At 38.4% G+C, this 25,082-nt stretch overlaps 5 protein-coding genes across 5 annotated transcripts; 1 reads left to right on the forward strand and 4 right to left on the reverse strand.

Annotated features, from left to right (window-relative positions):
* The first annotated feature begins 2,818 nt into the window (after positions 1-2,818).
* LOC141832332 (phosphatidylglycerophosphate phosphatase PTPMT2-like) lies at positions 2,819-6,929 on the forward strand. The gene is made up of 6 exons (XM_074719832.1): positions 2,819-3,297; positions 3,900-4,022; positions 5,209-5,302; positions 5,737-5,819; positions 5,898-5,987; positions 6,314-6,929. The coding sequence occupies exons 1-6, from the start codon at positions 3,085-3,087 to the stop codon at positions 6,647-6,649; spliced, it is 939 nt and encodes a 312-aa protein (XP_074575933.1). The 5' UTR covers positions 2,819-3,084; the 3' UTR covers positions 6,650-6,929.
* A 501-nt stretch (positions 6,930-7,430) lies between these two features.
* On the reverse strand, positions 7,431-13,351 carry LOC141832244 (autophagy-related protein 13a-like). The gene is made up of 3 exons (XM_074719739.1): positions 11,975-13,351; positions 10,400-10,578; positions 7,431-8,057 (listed from the first exon to the last, which is right to left on the reverse strand). Exons 1-3 carry the CDS (start codon positions 13,244-13,246, stop codon positions 7,754-7,756), a joined length of 1,755 nt encoding a protein of 584 aa, XP_074575840.1. The 5' UTR covers positions 13,247-13,351; the 3' UTR covers positions 7,431-7,753.
* Positions 13,352-14,736: 1,385 nt separating this feature from the next.
* On the reverse strand, positions 14,737-15,295 carry LOC141831350 (uncharacterized). The gene has a single exon (XM_074718707.1). The coding sequence runs from the start codon at positions 15,269-15,271 to the stop codon at positions 14,780-14,782; it is 492 nt and encodes a 163-aa protein (XP_074574808.1). The 5' UTR covers positions 15,272-15,295; the 3' UTR covers positions 14,737-14,779.
* Positions 15,296-15,781: 486 nt separating this feature from the next.
* On the reverse strand, positions 15,782-18,765 carry LOC141832156 (cytochrome b5-like). Its single transcript, XM_074719644.1, has 4 exons — positions 18,631-18,765; positions 18,400-18,516; positions 16,493-16,559; positions 15,782-16,226 (listed from the first exon to the last, which is right to left on the reverse strand). The coding sequence occupies exons 2-4, from the start codon at positions 18,481-18,483 to the stop codon at positions 15,976-15,978; spliced, it is 402 nt and encodes a 133-aa protein (XP_074575745.1). The 5' UTR covers positions 18,484-18,516; positions 18,631-18,765; the 3' UTR covers positions 15,782-15,975.
* A 2,702-nt stretch (positions 18,766-21,467) lies between these two features.
* LOC141831971 (mitochondrial import inner membrane translocase subunit TIM23-1-like) lies at positions 21,468-22,334 on the reverse strand. The gene is given in 2 exon segments (XM_074719422.1): positions 21,468-22,276; positions 22,278-22,334. Coding segments are annotated over 2 exon segments (684 nt in total). The 3' UTR covers positions 21,468-21,649.
* Between the last annotated feature and the right edge of the window lie 2,748 nt (positions 22,335-25,082).

The raw sequence follows: 25,082 nt of genomic DNA on the forward strand, positions 1-25,082 counted from the left end.
TAAAACGGTCACCCGACTCTAGAAAACTCAAGCTCCTTGACTTCATCAATTCGACCACTCAACTCTAAAGGACTCAAACTCCTCGATTCCATTAGCTCCACCACCTGATTATAGATGCACTCAGGCACCTAAGATAAGTCAGACCTTGGACTCCATCAGATCGGCCACCCGACTTTAGAGGACTGTGCAACGGGCCTCGCACATTCCTTACCATACGCATTCACATCTTAGAGGCTTAGAGGAGAGTAGCAAATAGATAAGATAGCGAAAATAATGTACATGTATCAATACTTTTGACAAGCTCTTAAAACCTTCGGTTCTCGGACGTAATCAGGGGAGAAAGAGACATAAGGAATCTCATTAAACTCATGCAAAGGCCACCGCACCTTCCTTACCGTTTCCCAAACTCGATAAGAGATGAGTGGTTGATCAAGACTTTAAATCTCACCAAGGACAAATTATAGTTGTTGTGATGGAAGGAAAGTAAAGTTGGATGCAACAAGAAGCAACTACTTTGTGTGTGAACAACTCACTCACCACAGAGAAAAAGCATGTAAACAAACAGTAAAATGATCTTAATCACTACTACACGCTTCATTTGTCGCAAACTAATCGATCACGAAGCAATGTTCAACAACAACAATCATGAATTCACGTTCCTGTTGAAGGAATATGAACACTCGATCATGGTTTTTTGCTGGCGATGCTTTCTGTTCTCCAGCACGAAGAGCAATACACGGCATCAAACTTGGGATCAATCATTCAACCGGTCGAGCCGCACGAACCGTCTGTGAGTTGCCGGTTCGACCTTCCGGTCTGGTTTAATGGCTTAAAGAGACTGTTTATTTGCCTGCGCGAGCAGAGGAAGAAGAAGAAGAAGGAGGAGGAGGAGGAGGAGGAGGAGGAGGAGGTCTCCGATGATGATACTGGAGCTCGGAATCTGGCTCATCCCGTTCACGCTCGTGCTCGCGCCGTGCCGAATGCTGGTGCTTCTGATTTCGAAGCTGCGGCGGATCCGCGACAGCGTCGTGGCGTCGCGGTCGACTTCGCCGCCGATCTGGATGCGCGTGGCCACGTTGAACGCCATGACCTTAGTCGTGTGTGGCGCGGGAATGCTTCTCCTCTGAGTTCTCGCAGTGATTCGTTGCTTGGTCTGTGACATAGTGCGTGTCCGCGTGCAGCTGCTCGCTCCGTTTCAGTATCCTCCCTTTACGCCTCTCCCCTGTTTGTCGAAATGCTTCAAAGAACTTTTTTTTTTTTCCTTTTCTTTGTCCTGATGAAGTCTCTGTTTCAAGTTGTTGGAGTTCATGAGCTTGTTTTGATTTCAGATCTTATATCTTATTTTACTTTTTTAAAGATTTTTTTTTGAGATCGTAAGATAGAAGGCAAACATATTGATCTAAGAATTAAATTGCTATAACTTTTAGTAAATGGATAGTGATAGAACAATAAATGGTCACACGTGACAAAGAAAGATGAACATTATCCATTGATTGTTCCTTCATATGGTATTGTCGTTATTACTATTGCCTACTGCGGGTAGATTTGTTGCATGGATAAGAATTGAATTTTGACGAAATCGAGATAATATTTTTTCTGTATATAACTTCTCAATTTACTTCTTCTTGCAGTTATTACTAATGCCAAAACTAACAATTTTTGAAATGGATAGATGAATGCTATCGATCTATAGTTAATTAATTGTCCAATCTAGAACTGTCAATTTGGATTAGTACGATAATGATAAAATATTAAGAAATTATGAGAAAAAAAAAAATTTTTTTTGGATTATTCAGATTTTTCAAGTTAGTCAAGTTTAGGTTTAGGTTTAGAGAACTTAGATCGAATTGAGATTTTTTAATAATATTTTATTTCAATTCAACATAATCCATCCATCATCCGAATTGACACTTCTAATTAAACCCGTTGAAATGATCTATCTCATCAAATAGTTTAAATGAATTGGATTGAAATTTTATCAGATCAATCTCGTGTGAATTGCATGTTTAGATAAAAACTAACTATTGCCCTCTTGTCTTAGTTCCTTTTGGTGGTTTTATAGAAATGCCTGATAAGGAGTTGAATACTTGAAGCTCAAGACGAGCACTTGGATGGTGTCGAGGAAGCCGAACTGAAAGCATGAAATATAATCTAGAGCTGTCTAACGGATCGACACACCTGCCAACCACTACTTACATAAGCAATATAGGCTTAGTTTTTCAACATCTAGACATGGTCGTTTATAGTTTATTTTACAATCCTTTTGAAAAATCTATGTGTTTTTTTTTCTTTGTTCATGAAACCATGCCATTTCCCTTCCAATCACAACAAAACCTTTCTCACTAGGGAATTTGTTCGATTGGGCATCACAATAAAAAACACAAAAGAAAGAAAGAAAGAAGAAGAAGACAAATATCACGTGAGAGAGACGCATTACTGAATGGGGCCCGCTCGATGGAAGGTCCCTGCGGGCCCCGCTCTATTTCTTTCTCGCGTGAGTCACCACCGACGCAGCTTCCCCCGTGTCCTCCGCCAGCTCGGATGGTCCCCACGGAATGAGCCAACGAGAAGGTTAGCTTCCGTGTATGGAGACTCGGTGCTGGCAGGCAATCGGCGTCCGTGGTTGTGGATGTGCTCGCTTGGATCCGACGGCACAGGCACCGCTCGTCCGTCACGTGAGATCGCGGACGGATTCGAGATCTCATCGCGACCGTCCGCGCTCCCTCGTTTGACTTTTTCGCGAATCTCGACGCACATTTACCGAACCACTCCTATATTAATGTCGACGGCGGAGCGGAACGGTGGTTGGGAAGAGCGGCTCGGTGGTTCTTAAAAAAGGAAAGGCGAAAGGATCGAGACAGCGGAGCCGATCGATCGATCGATTTGCTCAACCTCCGAATCGAACGCAGGCAAGCATCGGTGGGAGGTTCTCGTTTTGGAAATCGTAGCAGGTTCGTTCTGCAACCCACTTTCCCCTTTTCCTGTTGGTTTGCGATCGACCGCCTTGTCCTCGACGGGGGTGGAGAAATTAGGCGCTTGATCGGCGGTTTCCGCTTGTGTCTTCGAGGAATTGGATTTGGAGCTATGCGTATTGAGGAATTAGAGGAGGAGTGCGCAGGCGGAGGCGATGGGGAGAGGTCGATTTCAGGGATCGGTGGCGAAAGGGTTGTGTTTCTCAATGCGAAGAGAGCGGCGGTCGGAATCGGGGCGCGGATTCTCTTTTACCCGACGCTTGGGTACAATGTTCTGCGCAATATGATTGAACCCCAGTTCCATTGGTGGGATCAAATCGATGAGGTTTGTTCCCCCTTGAATCATCATTTCCTTGCTTGTAGTTTGTTTATCTTTTCATTGCCAAAAGAGTATGTAGGTTCTTTGGTTGTCTAATCTATTTTTCTCTTTTTTTGTACATGATTTTGTAACAACCAATTCTTGTGGATAATTGGAGTTCCTTTGACCACTTCAAATTTATTAGTTGAACCTTCAGAATTTTTGAGATACAAGCAAAAGTTATTCTGAAGTTTTGACTTTTGGATAATGATTCAAATATTTTAGTGATGTTCCATGATTTCTTGTGCCTGAGCCGTAATTCCAGGCGATGATTCTGAAGTTTTGACTTTTGGATACTAATTTTTAGCCTCATATATTTAGTAGTGACGTTTCATGATGTCCTGTGCTGAGTCGTAATGCATATCTGGAGATTATTCTGTAAGTTTTGACTTTTGGATAGTAATTTCTAGAGTCTAATGTTCTAATACGGTTTCATGAATCATGTGTGTGAATTCTAATGCATATCAGATTTGTTTGTTGCTTTTCCCCCTTTTGGTTATAACTGATTTAGCGCAACTACTTTGTCGAACCTGTTGATTAGTTAGTTACGCCGACAATTTCTGTTTCAGTGTCTACTCTTAGGTGCTGTACCATTTCCTAGTGATGTTCCTCGCTTGAAGAAACTTGGCGTCGGTGGAGTCATTACTTTGAATGAGCCATATGAGACACTGGTACCTAGTTCCTTATATCATGTGAGTACTTTTCCTTTGGGTCATTTTGTCTATGTACTTAGATTATATTGTCTAGAAAGGTTGTGATTGAATAATTAAAATTTTGATCTACTTTATTTGTCATAAATTTGATCTAATTAGATTGGTTCTCTCCACTAACTTCAGAAAAGAGAAGTCATATCCTCCATGAGGTTTATCAATAGCATCAACAGGAAATTTAGTTTACCAGTGCGTGACCACAATTTGAGCTACTAAACACTAGCTTGTGCTTTACTCTTAGTTTATTTCTCTGCCAAATTTTTGAATATTTTCATGGAGTTCTTCTCGGTTAATTCCAAATCAATTCTCTATCCTTTGGGGTAAGACAATGAAATATGTATGCAACCTATGAAATATATGTATTGCACCTTAAATTTCATGCGGTGCAGGGAAGCCCCAATCAAAAGGCCTATTAAAGATACCATCCCTAAATGATATCACTAAATATCTGCTCAATGCAACAAAATTTTAAATCATTGATATTATAGGCAAAAAAATCCATAACTAAAGATATCAAAAGACCTACTTAATTAATGCAATACAATTATAAATCCAAACATGTAAAATATAACATGATAGTCAGTAAAATACAACAGTGTGCCAGACTGAAATTCCTAAGATCCAGACATATATATATATATTTAAATTTATTAGCAGTTTCACAATGTTGTTATAATTGAGCAATAAGTACAAACTTCATTTAGCAAATTACTCTTACTAGTTGGTGATAGGGATGGCTAGTGGATGGTTTACTATGCATGCAAAAATTATGAATAAACTATATATTTACATAATTAAACTTGGGCCGGCTCTCCTTTATTTGCATTTTGGATTCGATAGCCAGAACCAAATCATGATCTGAATACATTAAATTTCTAGCCTATGCATCAACCCAAAAACCAAAATAATCCAAATTTTGGGTCGTATAAGATCTGTTTGGATCAGTTACTCATTGGATCAGACTTTTTCGCCAACCCCTCTCACTCATGTAATAATGGAGCATCTTTACCATTGGACGGAGGCCTTATTCTTGATCTTTTGACTCTTATTATGTAGCATTCTCTGTTGATTAGGAGTCATAGATCCTGCCCGTATCTTTTCTCTTATTAATGCGATGAGCTCAAGTATCATTCGTTAATTATTTATTTTTTTTGGCTCTTCGGAATAGGCCTACGGGATCGAACATTTGCTGATACCAACAAGAGATTACCTCTTTGCTCCATCACTTGGAGATATATGTCTAGCTGTGGACTTCATCCATAGTAAGTACCCACCATCTTATGCTTGCTATGAACATATCAATTATTTAATTCTCTTAAAAAATAATGATAATAATAATTCTGCCATCTAGTCAGGAAATGGTGTGACTTTCTTTCAATACTAATCATTCAATCATTTTCTGACAATTGGATTTCATATTTATTAATGGTGTTTATCAACTAAAAGTAATTATGCATGTGAAATATTTTAGGTTGTAATTAACTTCTAGCATTGTTTGTAATGTATGGCTTGGTGATATTTCTAAATTCAAGATTACATGACAATAACCTGTAGCTAATGAATAGTCATCATTAGTTAAATATGTCTAGTATGTTTTTTTCTTCGACCTTTATATATGTGATACAAATATCCTCCCTTCATTACCTCTACATTTGATGGTCGGTTAATCTTCTTTGCCATGTCAAATTTACAAAAGGGAACAGCAACAGTGGGAAAATGACATATGTTCACTGCAAAGCGGGTCGAGGGCGCAGCACAACCATCGTGCTATGCTACTTGGTACGCTTAAATCTAGTTTAAAAGGACTAATTGTCTAATATTCGACGTGAGGAAGATAATAAGAACTCTGTTTCACAGGTGCAACATAAGCAAATGACTCCAACTGCTGCATACCAATACGTCAAAGTGAACAGACCAAGAGTACATTTAGCTTCTTCACAGTGGAAGGTTAGTTTATTACTCTATGCCATACATCATTTATTTCATTTTTTTTAAAATGGTTTGTTGGAAAATCGACGAAGTACAGTGTGGGGATAATATCCTGTGCTCTGCAAACTATTGTTATCGATACATCTTTGAGAATTTTCATTAGTAATTAATAGAAGTTACTAATTTGTCATGGGAATGCAGTACGGGCTCTTCCAAATATTGCCATCAAGAACTTGTGTTGGCACCTGAAAAATGTTTGAATTCTATGCTTTACTATTATCATAAACTCCATGATCGATCGAAACATGACAAAGATTTACAATTCTTGGTAATTAATTTTTCAGGCTGTTCAACACTTCTACCACCTCAGAGTGCAAAGGATTCAAAGGTGTATCTCTTCTAAAAATCTCACCATAAAGTCTCCAACGCTCCTCATCACTGAAACACATCTACCCTTTGATGAGAGCTCTTACGAGGTAGTGTCTCAGTCAGACCTTGATGGATACGACCGATACATCAAAACAGACGCCGCAGGCAATACTTTTTGGGCAGAGCTGAGGTTTGTGTGCAGGGTGCAAATCGCTCGGCAAGCAGCCATCACGCAGATCTCATATTTCTGGTTCAAACGCAATGGTGCACATGGTGGGGGCAGCTCTCAAATGACCATCCCTGTATACTGAAACTGTAAATGGACCTTCAACTCCAGGACCAAATTTCAGTTGCTGAGCACAGTGTCTATGTCCATACTGCTGTCACAGAGTCGTGTCTACTGTCTCAATTCCGGGCGTTTCAGCCATGTTTTTTGCCTGGCTAGACGAGAACTCGGCGGTGAGACGAGTCAGTCTGTTGTATGCATCATTGTTATAATGAGTCATGTAAATGCAAATATAACTGTTGTTTGTTGCAAACTGTTGGGACCTTAGGTCTTGCAAACGTGAATTTGTTGTTTGGTGGTTGTAAGTTGAATTACAAGTCAACTTGTAATAGAAGTTAGAGCTAGAAAAAATGCCTTTAGGACAGGGAGAAACTTATGTTTAGAATGATATAAATCAATAAAAATGTTTATAAGTCAACTTGTGATTAGGTTGGTAATCATCTTCAAGATTAATCATGTCGTAAGAATTGAAAATCTAAATTTTAAAAAAAAAGGACCACTAAATTATCTTCGGAGATATGGTGCGATGGTAAAAGATGAGATAAATTTCTTAAACAATGAAGGTTAAAAACTTTCATGAGATTGGTTATTTTCAAAATTAGTCGGATGATTAGAATAGATTGGATCAAAATTAGTTGGATGATTAGAGTTGGATATTTGAATTATCATTACAAAAAAAATTGTACTTGAAAAGAAAAAACCATAACTGCAATGAAATAGGAAGTCTAGCCAAAGTAACAACTAGAGAAACAAAACTTCTATAGCAGAATTATCCATGTAATGACACAAGACACTAGAGATGATCATTGTGATGACAAATCCTTCAACACTCAATTTTCACAAGATATAAATTCACCATAAATAAATGGACAGAGAGTTGGTAAGATATCAGGCATTTACAGATGCGAAACACTCAGGCCGAACACTTGATAAGTAGGTAAATAATCAGTTTGAAACAAGCAATTTGCTAGGTGAAAGTTTTAAGAGTTCTAAACAACAATCTTGCTATATGTACACAATAAATCTTAAGGGCATCATTTGAGTCGCTGTCCTTTGTGCCGTTATGTATCTTCGTAAAAATTAGCTCCTGGATAGTCTCATTAGTGTTTGATTATTCGGCTAAGTATCATCACTCTTTGTCTCTCTTTTTCTGTTGAAGAGATTCTTGTAACTTAGTCATAGCCCCACTCTCGGAAAGAAGAAAGTTCTTCATCTCTTTGTAGGCTTGGAGTTCCTCCAAAGCATCACTTGTTTTCCTAGACAAGACGGAAGTATTCAAGCTAACTTCTCCATTTAAGTCTGAAGACTGCGATGAACAGCTCTGATCTTGGCGAAGTGGAGGCGCGGTCTTTAGCATGTGGACAAGCATTCCAACTGCTGCCTTTTGGGACTTATGGGAGGAAGAGTATTCTGCATCCTTAACATCAGGGCTCCTGTTGATCAAATAATCATGAGAATCTGTATTAGGTCACGCATAGGGCGTAGGCAATGGATTTTTAACAAACAGGTACTCGCACCGAAGCAAACACAAAAAAAGGTTAGACTGTTCACTTCTTTAACAAGCCAGGGTGGGTGACAACCAACCTGTTTTGATAGAATTTGGCACCACAAGAGGTTGATGTATACAATAGAAGACAAGTAACTTAACATTTAACTACAATTGGTTATCGGCAATATTTTCTCTCAAATAAACCAAAATAATTGTTGAGGGAATCAGCACAATAGTGTATTACAATCTAATAGCATTCATTTGCATTCATGAAGTCTTATGTTTATAAAACTTTGCTTCCTAATCCCTGCAGCATGTTAAAGGTTGTTAAATAGCCTACTACTCTTGCTGCTCCATGATTCATCCCCATACTTGGCAGAGTGCAGCAGAGTAAAATTGAACTCTATTACTCTTAATTAGGTTAGAACATCTACGTGTAATGCTCACGGCGTTAAATGTGCTAATGGATAGACATTCGCTTATATTCATGCTGTTACTTCAGCCTTGCAGGTCTAAATATCCTAAATACGTAAAGGAACAAAAATGTTATATCAAAATGGATAAACTAATGGAAAGAAGAATGAAATTTGTGCAACCTTTTCTTCATTCGAAACTCCAAGCATCAAGTAATTCACAATTGAAAAGAAGCAAACAAATAATTATCAAGCAAAAATTTAACTAAAAGCAGAAGGTGAGGGATTAGAATACAGTGAGGCATGAGACCTAAAGGCATCTCAGCACAAGCATATCTGTCTCTGTCTTAATTCCTATATCGCCTAGCATAACTAGGATCCTTGACTAAGTATAGATGAACTTAAAAAGCCCACACATCAATTAGAAAAATACAATAAATATTTCTAAACACCTCTCTTGTTGCTTGTTGAAGTCAATCTTTATGATCTAGATCTGATAGACCATTACAGGTTTTGCAATGAGATTTTCCTTATGACACAACCAAATCGTCACGCGGAGAGGACTTGTAAGCCCTAAATGCTAGAAGAAGTACTCATGAATATACGAATCTAACAGTGAAATCCTTGTTTCCTTGGCATTTGGTTAGTCTTTAAAAATAGGATTGAACTCTGAATAAGAAAGTGCTGACCAGATTCAATTTAACCTTTTAGAAATGGAAGAATTCTTCTCAGTCAATTTTAGATTTCAGTTTTTGGGTCTCCTGTCAAAATCTTTCTGGGCAATCAAAAGTAAAAAAACAACTACTTTTCCAGTAAAGTAGTTTCATATCTTCAAAATCTGCTAATGAAACATTCATCCACATTGCAATCAATTAAATCTGGTAATACACCGTCCATCTTCATTGCAATCAATCTGAGAATTTACATAGTTCGAAATTTAGTCTTAGGCAGTATATTACATATCAAACAATCAGATGCTAAATCTCACAAAAGCCAACTGTCTATCAAGCCATCATTTAAGCATAGTAAGAGAAAAGTAAGAGGGAAAAAAAACCCAATCAAAAACAAAGGAATTTGAAAAAAAAAAAAAAGACACTGACATTAAGACTATACCTTCTACAGAATCAAGGAATCAAAGTTGAATAGTAGTTGAAGACTGTTAGAATCTTTATATTTATAAGAAAGTTGAAATATAATTTTTTATTTTTTTCATAAGTTTAATTTTGATTTTTTTTGGAGTATTTAAAGGGCACAACTCGTAAGAAGGACAGAACCTTAATTGAATAGAGATTTTAAAGGGATATTTACTCTATAAAAGAAGAGTCTATCTATTACCATATTGTACTAAAAGAATTCCTAATCAAGAGGAATAAAAGGGCTCTAACAAACTTCCCCTATATTTCTTTTCTTCCTCTTTGATATTTTTTAATGTGTGTGTATGTATGAATACTTATGTGGTTTAACACTGAAATGATCTACAAACAAGTCTCTATACCATGTGTCAACAGGTGGGGCCACACTAGTTGTATCCTTGGGGTGTGAGAGTGTCCATTTTTACCCACACAAGGACCAAAACTTCATCATAAGACAATTAGCTTGGTTCGCCTCTGAATTCATTTTATCTTTTTTATTTATATGCTTTATTTGATTTATCATGTTGATTTAATTTATAATATATGATGATATCTCTTGATTAGAAGTGGCCAACTGCACAATTTATCCACAATAATTTAAGGGATCCATATATTTCACCATTAGAAAGTTCCAACAGATAGGTAAAAACAGTGAATAGTAAGATTCATGAACCAATCTCTATGTTAGACAACTCAAATAGGCACAAATATAACATATCATAAGCAGAATGGAGAATCACCTTGTATGAGAATCTGACGTGTCAACATCATCCACAGCAAATGGGTAAGAGAAATCTGTATCATCAAGATCATCCTGCATTGAGAATCGGCTTGAGCTTCTTGAAAAGGCATACCTAGGTGAACCACCAGAAGACAAAGCAGAGAACCTTCCAGAATCATCCGGACCATCCTTGAGACCCTAAAAGAATAATATGAGAAGGACCCCAGGCAAGTTCATTAGTAGAACTTTGCACCTTATTAGCACAATTATTTCTAGCCTGAGCATATCAAAGGACAGAGAAGGTGAAGAATGCGATGAAAGATCTTCAGGTGAAACAATTTCTAACAAATTCAATATTTAAGAATTATGCATAATGGAGTATAAAAAGTAAAAACATAAATACCCAATAATCTGAATGCAGATTCTTTGAATTTCAATTGAAATGAAGAAGCTAGGTGGGAGTGGATCTATGTCAGAGGTATTTTAGACACATTATTGCCGCACTGTTCCCAGTTTTGCAATTTTATACTTGCATATGTCACATGTTCTGATATTCATCATAAGTCCACAAGTACTTCAAAATCCTATATTGGATCCTATATACTGTCCATAATACACAAAAATGATACTTTCAACAGAATGATTGCTATACCCAAAGTTTGCTATCAAGACTGGTCCCACCTCAAACATAACTAGCAGTTCAGATGTATTCATGCATAAAATATGCATCTTCTAAGCAATATGTGTTGAAGAAAAATTCCACATATGTAGATGTTCTTGTTTAAAATTACAACACTGTAGTATTTTGACCTATAAAGGAGCATAGTATCATTGTAGTGTAAGCCTCTACCATCTGCAGATTGACTATTAACGGAACAGAAAACAGTCTCATGTTCCTTTTAGCACCAGAGGTCCCTGGCTATGAGACACTCTGTAGCAATACAACTACATACCAGTAATGATCATTTTGCTTCTGACTCCAAAACTTAAACCTCTTCCCAAAAGGTTGTTACTTGAGGGCTAACCAATATGTTCTGATAACATTCTTGTACTAATCCCAATATTTTCCTTCTAAGACATCCTGCTATTGTCATAGATGAATTGCATATTGTTCCCAATGCTTCAAAGCTGATGTTTGTCTTATTTTACATTCCCAAATAAAAATGCATGTGAAATTTTGGGAATGGAACTTTAGATTTTTCATGAATCCCAAGTCTGCTGAATTAATGTAGGGATCAAGGAAAAATAGGTTTTTGTGATAGCGAAATAATAAAAAGAGCAACATGTGTCCCTGACAGATATATATAAGCTGCGTCCCTGAGAGAGATATATATCATACTGTATGCAAGTATGATATAATAGAAGTTATGCAAGCAGAGATTGCAATGTGATATTTATCAGACTATGTTATGATCTTATATCAAACTTAAGCAAAAGTAGTTAAGAGCCCCCACAATGATTTTTAGTGTTTTAAACATCTACATCTGTATAATGAAGGAGTAAGAATCAATAAAACAAATCGCTTAGGATCAAACTAAAGCTATAATCTTTCCATACAAAAATGTGTCACAAAACGTGAAGGTTAGAATATTACCTTATATGCAGCGTACATATGCAAGTTTGAATAGATATCACCTCCACTACTCAAACCTTCTGTCTTTCTGAAAGATCTGCTCTTCGAAGGAGACTCCTGGCTTGAAAGATCGGGTCTTGTGCTTCTAGGAGATGGACGTGGCAAAAGGCTCTTGAAAGGATCCGAGAGGTTAGGACTGCGATGCATCTGGCTCTTCCCAGTTGCTGACATTGGTATGCTCATCGGCGCCGTCTCCATCTGTAGCCTTGATTGGAGGGAATGACCACCAAGTGTGGGAGGAGAAGGGGACGTCGATGTCGAGAACGGCGGGGAGAGCCGAAAATCATCAAACTTGAAATTTGCCTTCCTATCGCTCAGCGACCGCTGGTTCGACCCCAGACGGCCATAATGTTCAGGAGGCGAGGATCCTACCTTGGCAACCCGATCGTGCGGTGAACTGAGCGGGTGGTGCGCCATGGGGGCAGCGTTCCAGCTGTGTGGGCGATCGAATTGAGGAGCCACCACTGCCGATGGCCGGAAGCCCCTGGGCGGATTCTGAGACGTGGTGGGGCGAGACGCCCAATTGGGCAACGAAGAAGGGAAAGGCCTACTGGGCTCGGCAGCCGGACTACCGATGTAATCGGTTATGATCATCGGTGACATCAGGGGAGAAATTTCAAGGTTAAATGCCGCGAGGCTGGGGCGGTACTGCACCGAAACAACGAGCTGGCCGAAGAGGGTCTCCACCGGCGAGAAGCTGTATTGCTTCAAATCCGCCCCTTCCGCCCTAGAAAACGGCGGCGCGAAGGAGTAAACCCGGTAGCCAAGATCGTAATTGTAAGGCTGGCCAGAGGAACACAGCATCCGGAAGATCCGGTGAGCCGGGAGTAGACGGAGCAGCGCGTATAGGGATCTGAGCAAAATCACCGACTTCTTGTAGGTTCTGGGTTGGAAAGAGCCAACATCATGGGGGTGCTGCGGGGCGCCGTGCCAGGGAACGCACTGCGCTATCCACCGCTCGACAACGACCTCCCCGGCACCGGACTCGGAGGCGTCGCGTCGCGGAGTTAGGAGGACGTCGATGACCAACGGGTCCATGAAGGCGCCATGCTGCGCGATCGGGCCCGGGAGGTCGCCGAGGTCGAGGTTGAACCATCGGTCTCTCTTTCCGGAGGACGGTCGGGGCGCGAGGCGGATGTGGGGGATGCGGGAGGCGAGCACAGTGTGGAGAGTCTTGTGGAGGAAGTGGACGACGATCTGCTCCGTTCGATCGGCCTCGGAGGGGGACGCCATGGGCCTCGTATTAGAGTTCGGCCGTCGTCGGGAAGCGCGCCGGCCGCCGGAGCAAGCAACCGGAGAGGGTCATGAGGATCGAAACACGAGCAGCCAGAGGAGGAAGACAAGGAGAGGAAGTAAACGCAGAAGGAAGGGAACGGAACGGATTGATGTAACCAGAGAAATTTTCATTTTGGTCCTAATAATTTAACTATTTTTAATCTTATTTTTCTAATTAAACAAAGGTATTAAATTAACCACAAATTCTTAACAATTCTTTTTTAATTAAGTAATGATTGGAGAAAGGTTAAGAAAGAGATTAACAAACCGATCGAAGTCGAAGGGACTATAGCTATTGGGTGGTTTTATGGGATTACGTGAAGGAGATGGATTAAATATCGTATTAATTAAGATTTGGTCATTCACATTTAAGGATGTAAATTCCCTAAAATCATGGAGTGGAAAGCAAAAAGTACAATAATTCAAGTTGATTAGGTTGCCATAGGTATAAATTTAACTATTTTTTTTCCAAATTTAATTTAATTGAATATTTGATTTTAGATTTAATATACTATTTAGGGCATCCTGTATTAATACGTGCATAAATGATATATTGCGCGATGAGGAATGCGCAACTCGTGCGCGACACCGTTGATCCACCGTCGCTGTCATCACACCGTCCAGCTACCGTCAGCTGTCGCCTCAGGTGCGATCAACGCGGCGCTCGTCGGTGCTTCGTCCGACATCGGATTCCGATCGGATTGTGATCGAAATCCGACGTAATTTGGTTGGAATTCGACTCGATCGCGGTCAGTAATGGCGCGCCACTGCTAACCACGATCGGGTCGGATTTCGACTAAATCGCGGTCGGAGACCGATCGAGGAAGGACTAGCGTGCAATGTCGGCCTGTCCTCAACCTGATTCCGACCGTAATTTGGTCGAAATCCAGCCCGATCGTAGTCGCCAGTGGCGCGCGCCACTGCCAACCATGCATGATCGGGGTGGATTTCGGCCAAATTGCCACCGGAATCAGACTGAGGACGGATCGACGTCGCATGCTAGTCCTTCCTCAATCGGTCTCCGACCGCAATTTGATCGAAATCTGCTGGATTGTGGCTGTGCCACTACCGGACGTGTGATTTGGTTGTTTCCAACCAAATTACGTCGGATTCCGTCCACAATTCGACCGGAATCCGAAGTCGGACGAAATGCCGACGAGCGGTGCGTCGATCGTGTCCGAGGCTGCGGTTAGCGGTAACCAGACGGCACGATGAGGGCGACGGCAATGGCGATGGGTCGGCGGTGTCACACACGAGTTGCACATTCTTCGTCGTGCAGTATATCATTTTAATATGTGAATGTTATAAATATAATATTATGAAAATATAAATATAAAGTTAAAATAAATTTATTTATTTAATATAAAATATTTATAGAATTTGTTAAATTTTATGATAACTCTCACCTCCAACCCGATTCGAGGTAAACAGATGAAATGATGATGAAATTAAGCTAATAATTTATTTATTTTTTCTTCTCTCGATTCAAGATCAAACTCTTGAAGATCGATTACAGAAGTCGAGAAAGTAGAATTTATTGAAAGGAAATGGAAGAACTAGAGAAGATCTGAAATAAACACCAAAACAGGCCGACAGTCGTCGCCGGCTCATGTTCCGTCGTTGAATTCCTACGACGCCGCGGATGCATGCAGTTATTTCGTGATGGGCAGAGTGAAGTGCGGATGGTGGCGGCGGCGGCGGTGGGTGGCGGCCGTGGCCGGCGGCGAGGTCTCGCTCGATGTGGTCGCAGATGTGGCGGAAGTGGTCGACCGTGCAGGGGAAGGTGATGACGCCGGTGCGGTGGAAGCCGTACACCGCCGCGGCCTCGTCCAAGAGCTGCAGGAACCGAGGGTGGCCCAGGTACTCCGTCGGCACCACGAACCGCTGCTGCTCATCGCCCACCTTCACCGTCATCATGCCCTTCGCCGGCGGCGGCGCCGGCGCAGTCTCCCACTTCACCTCCCTCGGCTCTATCCGCGCCATTATCAAATCTCTGATTAACCTCTAAATTCTTTACCGTGATGAAGCCTTACAACGCTGGGTATTTATAGGAAAAGCAAATTTACCCCGGAAAACCGGTTCAATTTCGGTAAATCACGATTCGGTTTGGTTCAATTTTTACCACGACATCCACGATGGGGACGTTGACTCGCCACGTGTACGCTCCGGATGCGACGATGCCGTCTTAAACAGGGGAAGGAGATACGTCAGACGCGTGGGTGGCGTGGCGTGGATCGCGCGTAGACACGGGAAGTCAAAAGACAATAAGAAACACGTGCGTTATATCTATATATATATAACTCGTGCAAAAAACTCGGAACACGGAATAAAGCGTGTTAGATTGAATTTCAGCGAGAAATTGGAAAGTGGGTGGAGAGGTTGGATTTTGCTTCAACAAGATGATGTAAATTATGGCTTTAAGAGAAATTCCAACGTGTTGTAATTTGTAATTGCCTTAGTAAATGCAAACTTATGTATAAATACAAATTGCGAATCGAAAAGTTAAAAAGAGACCTTCCATAGTTTTGGGTTGTTCTTCCTCTAAAGCATCACAATGCAGTTTGTTTGTTTGGATTGCTAACATTTATTTCACCAACGAGCACAAGTAGACAAATACTTCGATATCATCAGTTTGAATGTTAAGTGATGCTGAAGAGTTTGGAAAGGAACTGCAAGAATGAGCAAGCCTAATCTGCTTTAGTGAACTTTCGAACGACAAATGCTAAGCCCAGGATCAATAAGGGGACGAGGAACTGCAGGGCTTTGATCAGGAAGTCGGCCGATTTATCGACGGGGTTGGGGGCTTGCTGCGGCTGCACGTAGGTGTGTTTCACTAAAACTGTTGAAGGATCTATCTCGCCGATGTAGTATTTGGCCATCATATCCCGGGCAGAGGAGCTGTGACCAATGTCTTCAAAATCGTTGGTGGCATCCTTTCCTGCAGAGAGATTAAGTTGAAAGAAAACTTTTACAAAATGATATTAGAGCATGAAACTACTGAGATTTAGGTCTCGTTTCAACTTTTTATGATACATAACTTTAATTATTTTGTTTTATTTTTCAAAAACTGCAAACTGAAATTAGAAATTTTCAGTTGCTAAACAAGCTTTGGAACATTTCAGGTGGTCTGATCAAACATGAGATAACAACCAACAGGAATGACAAGAAACCATAAGTAAACATAAAAGAAAATAGCATCCATACCAGTTGCTGCAAGCAAAACCTCATCACCTCCCGGATGCTCAGCCATAAATGAGGTGACATCATAAACCTAGAAGGAATGGATTATTTAAGGCTCATCAAAGTGTTATAATAAAACGAAATGAAAAAAGAACCCTGAAATATCAGACAGTGGAATAGGATGGAACTCTATGGGGTGGTCATGATTCAGTGTATATGCATATAGGTTTGTAACACCTAAGATATTCAGCCAGCTCCAAGGATCACTCAAATTTAATGACACAATGGGCATTTGAATTCATCATCATTCACACTATAAAAGACATCTCATTGAAACAACTAGCTCAGTCTCTCTCACTGATATTAGAATTCACTGTGCAGCTTTGCAGATTCTGATGCCAGCATAAAGTTATCGTGTTTCCATTCTATAGAACCAATTAAATTTATCCCACAAGTTCTTGGTTCAAATGAGATTAATAACAGAAGAAAATCTAGTTTACAGAGCATGATAGGATACTGATTGTCTCCTATTATAAAGAAGATCACCATGATCTAAGTCGTATTAGTCCCAACTATCTAGGATCGGCTATATGGAACTTATCACTACATTGACCTCTAAGCAAAACTATATTACCAACAATCTCTCAAGCATTTTATATATGGTTCTTGGCTACACTCTAACCCATACATACACCAACTCTAATAGATTAAACTTGTTCAACTATAAGCCTATTTGTTGGTCTTTGAACTTAATTCATTTCATCTTAATCTCGTTTATTTTGTTTATTAACTATTGGAGAAATAACTAATTGCTCTCAAACAATAATATTTCTTTTACCTCACATTTTAGTAATCCCAGCACATCCATCTTAGCATTCACATCTTTGCTAAAATAACTCCTATATGTATTTTTGGACTCCCTAATACCTTGATTCTTTTAGCATGGAGTGTCAATAATATTATCCATACTCTGAAAACTCCTCTTATCCGTTCATCCACTCTTTATCAAGTTGATCTTCTGATTGACTAATAGATCAAAGATATCTAAAAATCTCCATAATTTACATTTTGAATTTACAAATAGTGCATACTAAGGAAGCTTTTCCTCCATTTCTCAGACATCTTAATTTTTTTTTTTTAATTTACCAAACCAAGTTATCAAAGCCAAACCAAAAGGCTGAGAAAGGGTATCCATTTTTTGATAATCAATAAAATATTAGCCACCATAAAGACCACTATGAATTCTCCTCGATGTCAGCCATGCTAATATTCACAATTTCCATTTAAGAAATTAATCTCACTCATAAAATTAATCTGAAAAGTAAAGATTATATATCCCAATTTAAGTAAAAGCTTTATGAAAACACTTTAACTCAATTTAAACCTCTTTGGACCAGAACAAAGTCCAATGCTTGTCATAATTAACTTGACAACTAGCCGATATAAGTTTTTCAGTAGAGAATGAAATATCAGTTGGTAGTTCATATATATTCATACGGACATACTTGATCTGTACAAAAACATATCTATAGAGAGACTAATATCTTTCAGCGCTTCACCCATGGTTTTATGTCGCTGTAAGCACAGCAAAACATCAGCAATTCTCCCAACTACCCCATTTGCACTTGGGCATTATCAGCACCATATAGATCAGTTAAGATTTGAGGGAACACAATCTACAAATACTGTTAAAATGGAAAATCCTAGTCGATTATCTCTTGCTGTTTAGCACCAAAAAGTAATCATCAGCGAACAACAACTATGTGTTTTCTACAAACTTTTAAACAATTTCTTAGCCCCGCGATCCAAGAACTGTGAAACAAAGGCAGAACAAACTGTTTGCTCACTAAAGCGATCCAACTTTTAAGCAAACACTTAACAGGAAAAGGACAAAAAATTAGGGGGCAAGGACAAGTAGAGAAAAAAAAAACCTTTCCGTCGATGATGAGCCAACAATCTTTGGTCGCGTTGTGCTTGACGACCTCATCGAAGTGATACACCTTGGAATCAGCCATTTCCTCGACCAGAGATAGGGAAGCGACGCGAATCTGCGAACAAAACAACAATCTTTAAAGCAGAAAAGAGAGAGAGAGAGAGAAGGGGAAAAAAAAGGAGCAGGATCTACTCAAAGTCGATGAATTGGGTCGGTGGTTCACACTTACCAACCACCCCGTGGATCTCGATCTCGGAGGTCGCTGCGGATTGCGAGAATGAGCACCGCACTTCGCCGCCGCCGCTAGTTATCGATTTCCGTTGAATCCAGACTGGAAAAATGGGCGCCTCATCTGCATGCGCCGAAGACGCCAAGGGGCAATAAAGGCAAAGCGTGGAATAGATCATTTATGGTCGCTATCAACCATCCAACTACCCGCTTTGTGATTGGTCAAATTTTGATACTTAATTTGATAAATTCCAGCAAGATCTAATCTACGAGCATAACATTGTTTCCAAATTTAACACGAAACTTATTAAAGCCGTAACTCCCAACCACTGCAGTGTTGCGTAATGTAAAACCGTTGAATAACTCACCACCATTTCCATCTGAAGGAACTCCGTGCTCATATCATTGCTAAGTTCAGCTGCAAAAACAATGCATAAGATCTTTTTATTACTGTTTCAATTGTTATACAAGCAGGGAAAATGTGGCCATGGCAAGAACAGTCTCTTCCAGAGTTAGCAATGCTGCACAAGCTTCAAAGAGCAAGCTCAGATGGAAAGGCAAGCAAGATGAAGTCATTCACTGAGTTTTGCAGAGAGCAACTGTCAACATGGAGGAGAAAAACTGCATGCACTTAGATCATCCAAGTGATTAGTACTAATTTAAGTATTTGGCAAAAAGAAAAACAATATACAAGGCATACTTAGGAACAGGCTTCTTGGAGAAAGATCAAGTATCATCACTATCAGTCATCTGAACAATATAAGTATGCACTCTTATCATGTTCAGTCTCCAGAAGCAAAACAAATATGAAGCTTACAGCATATTCAAGCATGCTTTAGCAAATAACATAGAAGATGATCACAAGCTTCAAAGAGCAAGCTCAGATGGAAAGGCAAGCAAGATCAAGTCATTCACTGAGTTTTGCAGAGAGCAATTGTCAACATGGAGGAGAAAAACTGCATGCACTGAGATCATCCAAGTGATTAGTACTAATTTAAGTATTTGGCAAAAAGAAAAACAATATACAAGGCATACTTAGGAACAAGCTTCTTGGATAAACATCAAGTACCATCACTATCAGTCATCTAAACAATATAAGTATGCACTCTTATCAAGTTCTTACAGCATATTCAAGCATGCTTTAGCAAATAACATAGAAGATGATCATCGTATATCGTCAAACATAGCTTTAGCTGACAGAGATAATTTCTATTCTTAGACTCCCCTCTTGTTGAAAACTCCACTGGTTGTTCCAAGAAAAGCAAGTGATTATAGCTCATGGAAGAAGAAACTGGGCATATGAAAGTTGAAGGTCAAAAAGATATAACTTGCTAGCATTTGGGACTCCTTAGAAATCCCAAAGAGCCACCAAAGAGAGAAAAATACTTGCTGATAAAAATAGTATGAACAAGGATTGACAACACCTAGCTTGTTCAAGTTGAAAATTTAATGTCATGAAGAATTCAGTGAAAAGTACTTACACAATGATCAAAAATGATATTCTGCAGTTCAGCAGAAGATTATGGTTGTTTGTAACAAGATGAGAAAATTGTGAAACTGCTTGCCTCCCAACTACAACTGTAAAACCATTTGGACAAAGAAAACACAACCAAATAGAGCACAAAAGGGACACAAATTCATCGATCTAAATAGTCCAAACTAAGGAAAGGAGCAGGCATTTGTTTTCCCCCTGAAAGTAACTTCCTCATTTTAGTAGTAAAACAATGTTCTAAGGTCAGAACTAAAGTATTTTGGTACTCTGTGAGAAATTGACGGCAACATAAGATAACAAGAATAAGGTTCTAAAAAGCATATCCAAAAATAATTGAGGTCAACCCACAGTATAGTGCATATGCAAACTGCAGGAGCATAAATATATTTATTTAGTGAACAGCATTTGTTCTTTCTAATTGTAGGTCTCAAACAAAGATTTAAGGTTAGAACTAAAAATATGTTGACAAACAATGTGGTACCGATAGCAACATATGATAACAAGAACAAGGTTTTAAAAAGCATTTCCAGGCTACATGGACTAACAATTGTATGGTTTATATGATATGAGGTATTCAAGAGCATGTGCTGGGAGACATGCCAATGCATCATAAAAGATATTAAAAGTGTTTATTGATAAAAATGCTTAAATATGAAAAGTATTTTAATCAATCTATCAAAGAAAACAAGTCCGTATAAAAATATATATTAACCATACAATGTACAACGCTAATCTATAATGACATGTATTAATCAACAATGGAAAACATATCATATAGTTAAGATGTTTATAACTGAACACATGCAAAACTAATATTTAAATTAAGAATCACAAGCTACCATATAAACAGAAACAATTCACACGTATGTGTTTTACACTCACAACTAATCCTCTAAGGAGATGAAAAAAATCATAAAAGCTCTTACTATCTACTAAAGCACTAGGCAAAGAATAATTGATCTTTTTGTTTGATTAAGTTCAATCTAAACTGGTTCAGATGAACAACAAACTCAGTGGCCATATAGGTCATCTGATCTACAAATTGAAGTCAACCGCATATGCAAATGTTATAAACACATAGTCCACCACTTATTAAAAACATGAACAGGAAGACCATGCGTGACATAAAAGGTACATGAAAACACAAAAAAAATATGTCCTAAAGGAAGTATAATATGAAAATAATAGGAAAGTGCGAATTGTAAGCAGTCAAAGTTCCATTTGATTATACCAAAAATTTAAAGCATGCAGAACATTTCCGCAACAAGCTTCTTCTTCATTGATGTAGAACACTAAGGCTTTGTTTACGGCACTCTCATACAATTCATCCTTAGAGAGTTCAAAAATTCAAAATGCAAGCAGATCCTATACGAATTTGATTGGTTTGTCGACGTTATTACAACAAATGTTTCAGAATTCCGTTCATTTACCTTACATGTTAAGGTCTCAAACTGGCAAAAAATAGCAAAGTACCATCAATATATCAGACTCCAATAACTAAGGACGACAGGGAGGAAGAGACCGAACCCTAGATGGGGACGTATCTCTTTAAAGCCTGCTTTCCGGCGACAGCAGCTCCAACCATTAGCCCTCCGATGGCACCAGCTATAGCCGCCGAGCGGGGGCCATTCGCGGCCTTGAATAGGGCACCGGTACCAAGCCCAGCGACGACGCTGTTCACCCAATCGTCGGTGTCCCTCACCGCCACCATCCCACTCTCCATCCCGGCGTACATGAGGCCGATGACACCGACGCGGTTGCCGATCCGGCGGCCATCCTGACCACAGGAGTTCAGGATGCGGTTGATCCGGATCTTAACGGTGTCTCCGGGCTCGGAGGAGAGGAAGGCGCGGCGGAGGCCGACGGAGGCGCCGGCGGTCGAGCCAGCGAGGTATCCGATGCCCGTGTAGTAGGTGAGGTTTTCGCCCCACGATCGGCGCTGCGTGCGGGACTCCTCCTCGAACAGAAACTCCGGCGAGGTCGGGAGGTCGTATAGGGTGCGGTAGGGGATCTGCAGGTCCTGATAGGGATTATAAAGACGCCGTCCGCTGGATTCTCGGCGCCGATCCGCGTCGTCCCCTCCGAAGGCACTCGTATCGGCCATTTGAGCTCTTGGTATTCCTAGGGTTCCGGCGAATCTGGAAGCGGAGGAGAGGGCTTCTCGAGAACCGGCCGCCGCCTGGAAAAGGGCGTATGAGGAGGCGTCTGGTCATACAAGCCGCCTCTTATAGAAAGTGAGTCGGCTATGATTTTACGTTTTAGTCCTTAAAATATCATTCCGTTTACTTTCTCGACCAGAGGAAATAAAAAGATATTTGACTCCAAATTAAATAAACGGAATTATAATTTATAATATTTTTTTCTTTTAAAAATTGTAGTAAGTAAACTTATTAGAAAAAAATGTATTATTATATATTTTTGTTTTCCACTTAATTTCATGAAGTAAACACAATATTTTTTAAAAAATAGTTAAAATACCTTCTATTATTTAAAAAATATTCTTATTTTAATTTAATTGATTGACTATGTAAAAATTTTAATTTGACAAGCACTTATTTAAAATATTCTCTTGTGTTTCGTTTTAAAGAAATTTATCAAAATTACACTATTTTAAAATAATTTTAATTAAAATTATATCACTTTAGTATACTTTTGATTAGAATAACTTTACTAAACTAAACCTAAGTATTTAATTAAAATCAAATCAAATTGAATTAATCAAAATTAAATAAATTAAATTTTTTAAACTAACCGAATATATTAAATTTTTAAATAAAAATTAAATTAATTAAATTAATAAAATATCGATTAATTTGATAAAATTAAATTAATTAAATTCTCAAATATTATAGGATAATTATTAATTAGTTAAGAATTTATAGATTTATTTATTTTAGATTTTATCAATTAATTTTTTGTTTTAATTTATTCAATATATTTGATTTAATAGAATAAATTAAAATCGAAATTGAAATTGAATTCAATTAATTGATATAATCAATTTTTTTAAAAAAAATAAAATTCGGAAATAATTGATTCGGTCTATTTGTTTGATTTAATCAAACTTTTATTCACCTATAATTTTGACCAAAGTAAAATTCGGAAGTAACTTTTAGGTAGAACACAAAAATTAATTTGGATATTAAATTATGGATAAAATGGTATTTTAATAAATTTTGAAATAGTATTATGAATAATTATACTTTTTAATCTTTTGGCGTTTAACATAATGAAATTGACTATATGTTTTGGATATTATTATTTCATTAAGTGTTTGTGAATGTTATCAGCAAATAACTTTAAAATATAAAATTTTAAATAATTAAATAAACTTAAGATAAATTTTTAATAAATCAATCTTAAATTCGTAAAAAACAAAAAATCAAACTTGAACAATTCTTATAATAATTTAGTTTTTTTTGTCTCACTTTGATTTAATTTAACTTATTTTTTTATCAAATAAATTCAATAATATAAAACTTGACTCGATTTTATTTGTTTACGGTCTACTAACTAAAGTTCTATCGATGTCCAAATGGCTAAGTTGATAAAAAGCTGAATAAGAACTTAGAAACAAATAGTATTGATCAGAAGGTAAATCGGAGAATTGCAGTTGGTCACGAAGGAGGAGGACATTGTCTCGACTTCGTCGAGATCTGACCTTTGATTTATATTACTTAAGTACTAAATTGATCGAATCTATAATGATGCCATGTGACACTTATATTCCACGGCCCCACACGGTCGATTTCATGATCATCTGTGAGGAGTTAAATCGAAAAATACAGGTAGCTATTACAATGAGAACATTGTCTCAATTTATCGAAATTCGATCCTTACTCACTTCAACAAGTATGCTTCATAATAACCAATTCAATCATGTCACGGTAGCACACTTATACTTTCTTCTACATCAAATATCATTGTATTATTGATTAATATACTTTTTAATCAATTAATAACTTGTTATTATAATTAGTTAGTGTATAAATATAGTGATTAAGTATTCATTATTGTAATTAATTAAAAGATGAGAGAGTTATCACAATGAGTGGCTCTAACTTGGTATTATAATTAATTTTTATATATTTTATATTAGAATATTTTTTAAAATGGTTTTTTTTACAGCAACCTTTTTAAAAACCCACCTAAATTATTATATATATGGCGCGCACTAGCACAAGCACTCGCAGTGGAGTGCCGCAGAGCCGTGGAGGCAGCGGATTCCAGAGCGACAGGGCGAAATCTCTCCGTAGGTAAGAAGAAATACTCACCTGTGATAGTTAATCTCCCTTTGCTTATCCTCTAGGTCGAAGTTTATAGGGTTTTGCCTCGGATCCTGATGGATATGCCATTGGTTCTTTTTTATCTCCAAGAAAAATTGGTTCTTGGGGCGTTTTGGGTGCAGTGTTCTTTATACTCACTGTTGGATGCCCTGTTCATCTGACCAGTAATTTTGAATCCTTTGGCGGAAAGGTGGTATTTTTAGGCTTTTGTTATAAGCTACATTTTGATGGAGTGTTTGGTGTGCATTGACATTGTAGAGATGTTTCCCCTTTCCCAATCTTTCTCCAGGTATGCGAGAAGATATGTAGTATGAGATGCCTCTCTTGTGCAATTGAATATTATTGTGATTTTATTTTAAAATAAATTTCAGAATGGTGTTTTCTTTCAGCAAAGAATGGAAGAATGGAATTCTGCAATGGATACTGTTTACGAAGAAGAGGTCATAGCAAGGAATTGTAAACTACTCGCTGCGGAGTTACGATTAGCACATGAAGCAGCCGATGAAGAAATGGCCAGAGAAATGCAGGAGCTAGAGTACCAGCTTGCTCGTGCTTTATGGGGAGAAATTACCATAACACAAGCAGGTAAAGAATATAACAAAAATCTTCAAACTTCTCTTAGTTTGATATTTCTCTGTAATTAACTCATAATCAGTATTCTTATCTTTATTGAAA

This window comes from Curcuma longa, chromosome 7 (assembly GCF_044706935.1).
Source record: "Curcuma longa cultivar G26 ecotype Majalengka, Jawa Barat chromosome 7, ITB_CL_G26_1.1, whole genome shotgun sequence".
NCBI lineage: Eukaryota > Viridiplantae > Streptophyta > Magnoliopsida > Zingiberales > Zingiberaceae > Curcuma > Curcuma longa.